The sequence below is a fragment of the Hydra vulgaris genome, chromosome 03, assembly GCF_038396675.1.
Source record: "Hydra vulgaris chromosome 03, alternate assembly HydraT2T_AEP".
NCBI classification, from domain to species: domain Eukaryota; kingdom Metazoa; phylum Cnidaria; class Hydrozoa; order Anthoathecata; family Hydridae; genus Hydra; species Hydra vulgaris.
Genome location: NC_088922.1, coordinates 51,776,644 through 51,786,479, shown reverse-complemented (window position 1 = coordinate 51,786,479; position 9,836 = coordinate 51,776,644). Strand labels below are relative to the sequence as shown.

At 31.1% G+C, this 9,836-nt stretch overlaps 1 protein-coding gene across 1 annotated transcript; it reads left to right on the top strand.

Moving 5' to 3' along the window:
- Positions 1–3,681: 3,681 nt before the first annotated feature.
- Positions 3,682–5,004, top strand: LOC136078759 (jerky protein homolog-like). The gene has a single exon (XM_065794559.1). It carries the CDS (start codon positions 3,682–3,684, stop codon positions 5,002–5,004), a length of 1,323 nt encoding a protein of 440 aa, XP_065650631.1.
- Positions 5,005–9,836: the final 4,832 nt, after the last annotated feature.

Genomic DNA, 9,836 nt, shown 5'->3' with positions numbered 1-9,836 from the left:
AATAATAATATTTTTTTATTAATGTATATTTGCATAAGTTATTAATGTTTGAAATTAGCATAAAATAAATTTTTTTTATCAATTTCAACTTCTTCCTTAAACTTAAGTCTGCATGAAAGGACTTGATCGATATGATTTTATTAAACCCTAATATACATATATTTTTTTTTAAAAAAATCAGCTGCATATATAATTGCAAATATACAAATAAAGCCTATGAATTTTTTCACAATGAGTTCTTTAATGCGTACGACAAAGCGTTTTCGATGAAGGAAATCAAAACCAAGCAAGTCTATGGATTACGAAAGGATTTATTAAATCTTCTAAGAAGAAACAAAAACTCTATGAAAAATACAAAAAAATAATACCAGGAAAATAAATTTTTTTAATCATATCTAAAAGAAGTGTAATATATAATGGATGACTATGTAATGGATGAGCTTGAGGTAGCGCCTGATGAACTTCGGTTTGCTTTTAATATGATAAAACCGCAGACATATAATAAAAGCGCAGACAAAACCTACACTAAATTAGAAAACATTACCTGCGGAGTTCCACAGGAATCTATTCTAGGACCTTTATTGTTTATTATTTATATCAACGATATTTACTTATCATCTAGTATACTAAACTTCAATCTTTTTGCTGACGATACTCAAGTATTTATCTATTCTATTTATTAAGTATATATCTACTCTAAAAGAGTGTGTATACTTGATACGAGATCAAATTTATATCATAAATGTGAAAGAATTATTTTTAAGTTGTCAAAACTATGTTTATAATAAATACCAATAAAGTTATTATTAATTTTACAACAAATTTATCTTTCTTAAAATAAGAAAAAATCAATGAAAAAAAATGTTATTTTTTACTGACGCTCAACGTTTTTTTTTATTACTTTCAAGATCAAGTCTTCTTTTCCTTGTCATGAAGATCTTATTTTATGTTTCATGTTTTTTCTTTTTTGACTGAGACTTTTTTCATTTCCTGAAGCCTATTTAGTTCATTTCGAACATAAGTATCTGTGAGTATTCGGGTATGCTGACGCTTACGTCCTTTAATGAACTTCCTTGATCAAACTTTCAGAAATGGCCCAAATTTTTCTTGACTTGCTTGATGAGAGATATTAATAGAAACACTGGATAGTTGACTTACAGGGTCATATATAGACTGTTAAGGCAATACACTACAAGCTGAACCTGATGACAGACTTGACATCAATTATTGATTAAAATCTGGGACATGAACAATAGCAGAAACTAGATCAAAAAGGTCTGGAATATGAAGCCAAAAACTCATTATCAGAAAATATGTTAGGATTAAAGGGTTTAATTCCTGCTACAGCAAATCCTGCAGAAATGTTAGACAAAGTAAAAGCTTGTGGAGAAGCTTTCCTTACAACTGCAGCTATATCATATATGTTCATCAGTCTTGGATTAGATACTACCCAATCATTACAGGCTGCATTGTAATAACGTTTCAGTGGCCCATAAATTGACCAATCTAATGGCTGCAGCTTGTGACTACAATGTGGTGGAAGGGACAGCATAGTTATGCCATTTTTTTTTATCTAAATCTAAACACACAATTAAAACATGTTTCTCATGGTTGTCAAGAAGTTAAAGCACTGGACTAACTAGTGAACATTTCACATTTTAAATAAAATGTTTCGTCCACTCTAAAAACGTTGCAACATTTATACAACCAGATGGGTTTGCAACCCCAACACATTCAGGTGGTCACCATTTATCATACTTCCTTTGAAATTAACTCTTTAAAAAATTAAAAATGGAGGGATTGAGTTTCATATAGCATTAACTGCACAACAAACTGTTACCAATGTTCCTCTTTCTTCTGAAGTTATCCTTCCAACTTGTTTATCTCCTTTTTCAGCAATTACTTTAACTGGTTTTTCAACAGTTGTGAGACCTGTCTCATCAACATTATATATATTTTGTGGCTGAAACTTGTGTCGCAGACGAACATCTTTTAGATTGGTGAAAAATTCTCTGACTGCATAACGATTAAAAGCAGTTGCTCGTGTCATACTTCGTGTCGTAGCTTCTGGATTTTGTAAAAATAACTTATTCCTTTGTAACATAAAACCACAAGGCTACTGTTTCCCAGCAATTTGTAAACTTTTTCACGATTTAGGAATGCGCTTAGAAAGAGTCATTGCAAACTCATAGACAAGTTTTTGTTTTGTTTTGGTTGACAAACCTTAGTGAAGTTTTGAAGCCCTTAAAAGATAGTCTAATAAAGATGTTTCTTCTTCATTAGTAAAGATTTGCATGGTAATGAAGTTAGGTTTGCAGACTGTATTTGAATTTAATTGACATTTCCTTACATATCTCTTAAGTGTCATTAAATTGATTCCCCTCTTTTTAGAGACATGATAAACTGTACCACCGTTAAGAACTGCATTAATAGCTGCTTGCATTTCATTTTCATTAACTTTTTCTCTAGGTGGTCTATTGGTTATTCTTTTTTTATGATACACCATTTTTCAATGTAAAAAAATTATACATATTTATATAGTTTTGCTATTTTCCTAATTTTTGGATAAACATTTATAACGATTTTTACTTATTAGGATCTTCTTTATTAACAAACACACACAGATATATATAATATAAAAGTATTAGAAGGACAAAAAAAAAGTATAAAATAGTATAAAATCTTCATTTTAAGGCTATATTTTGGAAGAAAAAAGTATATTTAAAAACGATATGACTTATTGTACATGTTACTTTATTGGTTAAACATTTTGTGTCTGTATGCACCTTTGATCATAGGATCAAAGGTGCATATACGCATTAGGATCAAGAATGCTAACCCGCTCCATTTTGACAAAAATTGTTCTTTTGTCATATTAGATGCTTCTATAGCTTACCAAAAGCAACCATACAAGAGGTGAATAGTTTAGTTACAAAATGACATAAGCAAAAATGTTCAACTCAAAAAATATTAATGATGTGGGGTTCCTTGTAAAAGTAAAAAAGTTATTTTTTGTCGTCCAAATTAAACTCTTTAGAAATAAATTTAATAGTGGTCTATTTTCTAACCAAAACAGAATTAATTCTAAAGATACAATATTTATAACACGTTGGTTATCATTACTCTTTAATAAGTTATGTAAGTTAGGAGATAACGCTATAGGATCAAAGTAAAAAAAGGAACTTATATTCATTGCAAACTATAACGTATTAACACTATATTTGTGTTGTTTTTAGAATACTTTTGTTTTTGAAACTTTTTATATTATTATTTTTAATTTAATGTATTGACTTGCATATCTTTAGATTGATTATTAAATTGAAAATTGGAATAGTAGCTTTTCATGAAAAAATAAATACTCAATTTTTAACTAATTTTAGGAATTTTCGCTTCAACGGCGATTTTTTTGATTGATTTTCTTCCACTTCTCCCACAATTTCTTCCCACTTTGGATTGATTTTCTCCCACGTTTACGAGATTTTTGGATACGGATGTAACGAAAACAGTTTATTTTATTTTTACGCGCCACGTAAATAAATTTTTTCTAAATAAAAATTCAAAATGGTTTCTAAATCATCTTTTTACCGATAAAGTAACCTACCGTCAACCGGGGTGACTTCGGACTGCAGGGTGACTCCGGACAGAGCATTACTTATTATTCTACTTCAGTTTCTTTTAGCAATGGCGCGAAACTACAAACGTAAACTAAACTTAAAAGTGTTGTATGGAACAAGCTCTAAAGAAGATATAAAAAAAGCTATAGAAGATCACAGTAAAGGCATGAGTATTCGGAAAGCTGCTGATAAGCACAAAGTCAAAAAATCAACATTGCATGATCACATTAGAAAACCCACTTTAAAGAAGTTTGGAGGCCAGACAATTATAAGCAAAGCCGATGAGGTACTCATTGCTCAAATGCTAGAAGCTGTTGCCGATTGGGGTTTTCCTATTGGAAGATTAGAAGTCAGAATAATGGCTTTTAATTTCCTCAAAAATCGTAATGGGTTAAATAGTTTCAATTTGCAGATACCTGGAAATGACTGGTTAAATTCTTTTATGAAACGAAACAATATTTCTGGCAGAAATGCTTCTAACATTAAACAATCACGATCAAAGTTAGGAGTAGAAATGATAAGTAATTTTTTTGATGAATTTGAAAAAACTTATGAATCTCTTGGTGATATTCAACCTTCAAACGTATTTAACTTCGATGAGACAAACCTCTCAGATGATCCTGGAAAAAAGTTTGTTTTAGTTCGAAGAGGAAGACGACGTGTGGAAAATGTTCAAGAACATAGTAAAACGTCAATATCTCTTATGTGGTGTGGCTCTGCTTCAGGAGTACTACAACCACCTATGGTAGTTTATAAAGCATCGAACGTTTATAAAGGTTGGGTAACAGGAGGGCCACAGGGAACAATATACAGTTGCACAAAATCAGGTTGGTTTGATATGGAGACATTTGCCAAGTGGTTTGAAACATGCTTCTTGCCAAACGTTCAACATTTAAATGGACCCAAGCTTCTTTTAGGAGATAACTTGGCCTCTCATTTTAATCTAGATGTTATTAAACTTGCTAAGGAGCATAATGTTTACTTCGCTATGTTGCCACCAAATGCCACACATTTAATGCAGCCATTAGATGTATCTGTCTTTGGTCCAATGAAGCGTTGTTGGAAACATGTACTATATGAGTGGAGAAAACAAAGCAGAAAAACTGGATGTTTTCCCAAAGAACATTTTCCAGCTCTATTAAAAAGTTTATCAATTAAGTTGCAAGAGACAGTGTGTCAAAATTTGGTTTCTGGCTTTATTACATGCGGGCTATATCCAATAAACCGTATAAAGGTTTTAAAAAGAATTCCTGAATACAAGGAACCTGGTGCATCAACAGCATCCATTTTAAACGATTCGGTTACAACTTTGCTAATGTCTCATCGTGGTGCATATGAAACAAAAAAACCAAGGGGCAATAAGTTGAACATTGCATCTGGGGAGTTTTAAATGTAGTTGAAGATATTGAAACTGATCTTTGTTTCATCTGTGGAAAAGAAAATAATGACGAAAGCGTTGAAATTAGTGAAGAAGAAGAGGAAGTTTTAATTGATTGGTGTGGTTGTGAACGTTGTGGTCGTTGGTATCATTCAATGTGTTTGGAAAATGCCATGTCGACTGATTGCATTGTATGCCCAAAACTATAACTATTTTTTGAATTTTTTAAAAGACAATGATTTTAATATGATTTACTTTTACAGTTGTCAATAACTTAAACAAAATGAGAAAGATTAGCAATTCATTCTTCATTGTAGTTAATTAATCATTATAGTTGTATCAGTAACTATATGTACATTTGAAATAGTTTATCAATAGTTGTTGCTTTTTGTTTTGTTATTTGAAATAAAATTTTTTTTAATTAAGCAGCTTTTTTACATAGTTATACATTCATTTTAAAATTCTTGTTGTTGAAATTTTAACTTTTAAAATCTTAAGCTTCAAGTGTCCGGAGTCACCCAATTTTCCGATTTTGATTTTTTGATTTTCAGACCGTTTTTTAGTGCTAATAAAATATTGGAAACCTGGAAGCCAAAATTTCTTCATGTTCTATATAATTACAGTGGTACGTTCCACAAAAATATTTCCATTTTGTATTGATTTTAATGAAACAGTTTAATATTTTCTTCGAAAATTGTCCGAAGTCACCCCGGTTGACGGTACTATCAAACTCATGGATAGACTCGATCCATAATGCATCTTATAGTCTAAAAGTTCACACATGGGTTCATAATGTGTATATCTAAGATTCCAGTTTACAACATATACCTTCTGATGACTAATGTCGTAAATATATATGTATTTCATTAAAAAATAGTGATTTTTATGTGTTTTTTGCTTAAAACTACTGTAATTTAGACATATAGTTGTAAACTGAAATTTGAGATCCAAATAAAATTTATCTTCATAAATAATAACATTGGTAGTTAAGAAAACCGTCATTTAGTCTATCCAGCTGATTATTTCTAGTTTTTGTAATAGTTTTTTAAATAAATTGAATTTCAATATCTATAAACTGGTATGGATAGAACTAAGCTCTCGTGAGAGAGTTCAGTATGGTGTTATACCAGGCGTTTTTGAAGCACCAGAGTACTAAGTTTCTTTCTAGTTATAACTATTAAGATCTTATGTTTTAATATCATGGTTTAGTTTTATTATAACTATATCAAATTATATATATTTCTGTGCCCAAACCTGATTTAGTGCTTCTTCTTCTTTATATATATATATATATATATATAGTATTGGACAAAACATTTGCAACCAATATCGAACAATGCTAAAAAGTGTTCCTAATTTTACATGTCTTAAAAACAAAACGAACTATACTACCACACCAAACAGTTCAGGAGTCTGGAGTCATAGCATGGCATGAACAATCAGCTGACAGGTGACAGCACACTGGCAGATTTTCGTTGACAAGTGCCATTTTGCAGCGGACAAAACAAGTGCAACTTTTTTGGTTTATCTCATTTTCTTAAGTCTAGTCCGTGTCAACGTCACGGAAGTTTTTTAATAATTAAACGAAGTATCCAGAAGTTTCCAGAAGCATGCAGAAGTTTCCAGAAGAAGCATCTGGATGCATCCAGTAGCGTCCAAAAATATCCAGAAACATTCAGAAGCATCCAGACGCATCCGGAAGCTTCCAGAAGCATCGAAAAGAAGCATCTAGAATCTTCCAGAACAGGTTCACACAGGTTCATTTTACTATATAAGAGACATGTAAATCGACATGTAATTCAGTCAGTATATGGAAGTCAATCAGTCAGTATTATCAAGACAGTTTATCGAAGTGAGTTTTATCAAAGTGTTTTATCGAAGAACATCAATACAAGAAGTGAAATACAACAAGTGTTTCATTACATCAATACAGTCCACATCCAACCAAGACGTTGTGTTCCACAGAGCATTATTGTATCATCACAAGGTAAATGTAACACGGTAAGCCTTGAGAAGCGTGATTATTTATTTTTATTATTTTTATGACTTCAAGTGCAAAAATGGCTGCCGACAGTCTTGGATTGGAACTAAGAAAGAAAATTATTGGCGATTACGTAAGTGGATGTCACAAAAAAGTATTTGTAATAAATATCGCGTGAAAAAATGGACCGTACCAAGACTATGTTCCAAATATCGTTCTACGGGGAAGTTGGCAGCAGATAACAAAGGTGGAAGACTGCGTTCCCCCACTTCTAGAGAGGATTCTATGATCGTCAGATCCGTCAAGAAGGATCCCTGGATATCATCAGTCGAGATACAAAAGTCGAGATACAATTAGAGCTGCCTGTACAGTCGAGATACAATTAGAGCTGCCTGTATCGGACCGAACAATCAGACGACGTGCTGTTGAAGCCGGATTGTTTTCTCGACGCCCTGCAAAGAAACCGCTGATTTCACTAAAAAACCAGAAGAAAAGACTCCTGTTTGCTACATCTCAAACTGACTGGAATGTGCAGAAATGGCGAACTGTCCTGTTCAGTTATGAATCGAAGTTCAACATCATTGGAAGCGATGGCATTTTCCGTGTACATCGACCGGCCGGAAAAGGCCTCAATTTACGTTACTGCCATAAGACCGTGAAGCATGGTGGAGGCAATGTAATGGTCTGGGGGTGTTTTTCTGCTAACGGTCTAGGTCCAATACATCGAAACAATGGAATAATGGACCGTTTCATGTATAAAAATATCCTGAAAGATGTTACGTTACCTCATGCTGAATGGAATATGCCAATAAAATGGGTTTTTCAGCAAGACAACGTTCCGAAACACACTGCAAAAGTAGTCAAGCAGTAGTTTCACCACCTATCGGTGATGGATTGGCCGCCTCAATCTCCGGATCTCAACCCTATCGAGAACCTGTGGGAGATTGTCAACCGCAGAATTAATCGTGAAGGTATTCGTAATAAGGATCAACTGTTTAAACAAATTCAAAAGGCCTGGGCAGCGATTCCACAAAGTTTCATTGATCACCTGATCGAATCTATGCCTCGAAGATGCAAGGCTGTGATCGACAACAAAGGATTCGCCACAAAATATTGGTAGCGATATACAGCTTGGTCAACATTTTGTCAAGTTGCACTTGTTTTGTCCAGAAGGAAATCAACTTTTTTTAATACTTTTGATTAATTTATTAATTTTCGTGTTCAAATAATGAACTTTGTGATGAATAAAACTTGAAGAACTTTGTCTCTAAACAGTTACATAATTGTTTCTCTAAATTGAAAAAATGCAGCACTTTTATATAAAGAAACTAAATTAGCATTATTTGGTTGTACTCGTTTTGTCCGATACTGTTTTATATTCTTAATATTTTCAGCGTCGAATTTTAAGCATTGTTTTTCATGCTAAGCATCGCTTTATTGAATTAAATATACTAATTATAAATCAACCTGTTTTTAATGCGCTGTTTTAAATTTGAAATTACAAATAAAACATAAAAAATATGTTAGAACACCTTAAGGTCGTAGTACCCCGAAAAACCGGCTGAAATTTTTTTTTTTTCAAAATTTAAATTTTTACAATTTTCATTCATTTATTATGTTTACTCTTATAATAATAAAAAAAAAGTTAAAAAAAAAATAAGTTAAAAGGCCTGAATAGATTAGGTACTGTATCATAAACCGCCTTAGCAACGGGCCTTAGAGATATATTTCTTGCAATATCTTGAAAAATACATGTCTAATTTTTATAGTTTTTTTTTGTGCTTACTAATTGTTCCTTAGAAAGGTTTTATTGACCAACATTATAAAGCAGAAGATATTGCATACAGTAGCGGTGGTTTTTATTGTGTAAAAAACTTAATGTACTTTTAGTATTTTTTTTTAATTGCGTTTTTCTTGCGATTAACTTTTTGTGCATTTTTTAACAAGGCATAACCGCTCAATGAAATTTTTTCCAATTTTCAGCAATTATTATTGAAAATCAATTTATTTATGTTAAAGTATTAAATTTTGAATTTTAGCAAGCTGTACTTATACTTTTTTCTTTTTATTGATAGAATTTAACGATTTTAAAGTAATTAAATGTTGTTTATTATATAATTTTTAATTCAGCACATTTTTTGAACATATGTAAAACTACTTATAAAGTTTGGTTTGTAAAACATGAACGGTTCCCTACATATTCTTGTTAAAAAAAGGTCAATTTTTTTGTTTAAATTTTGTTAATTTATGCGCATAATTACCAAGCAAAGGGCTAAAAAAAAATTAATTTTGTTATTTTTTGAAATAATTTAACACTTCAGAAAAACATAAATGTTCCTAAAAAATATCAAGTTTTAAATTTTTTTCCTCTTAAAGAATACTACCACCTTAATAAAGCTCTACATAAAATTTAAATAATTTTTCTCTTGATTTACTCATTATTTTACATGACTATATAATTATTAAGTAAATATATTAAGACGTCACGATAATTACTATATGGTGCACCATCATATTTGTACTTTAAGTAAGAAAAATTAGTTTTATTCTGAATTTTGTGCCAGGTGTAAAATGGTGGAAAGGACGTAATAAATTATTTTTTATTTGAACTTTTAAAATAACTTTTCAAAAATTCATATTCAATTTAGTTTAATTTTAAAAGTATCACTTTTTTATAATTTATTTTTTGTTTTGCGTTTTTAGAGACTTTGCATTTTAGGCATGCCGTAACAAAAATCTCAAAAACAAATGCTATCATGATGAAATTTTCAGGGATTGTTTATTTTATCAATACTTTTGATATGAGTGGAGTAGAATTTCTTATTAGATTTTAGATTTTGAGTTATCGAATTTTTTGTATTTT

Excerpts from the sequence above, each read along its gene's own strand:
- LOC136078759 (XM_065794559.1), top strand. The coding sequence starts at position 3,682 with ATGGCGCGAAACTACAAACGTAAACTAAACTTAAAAGTGTTGTATGGA.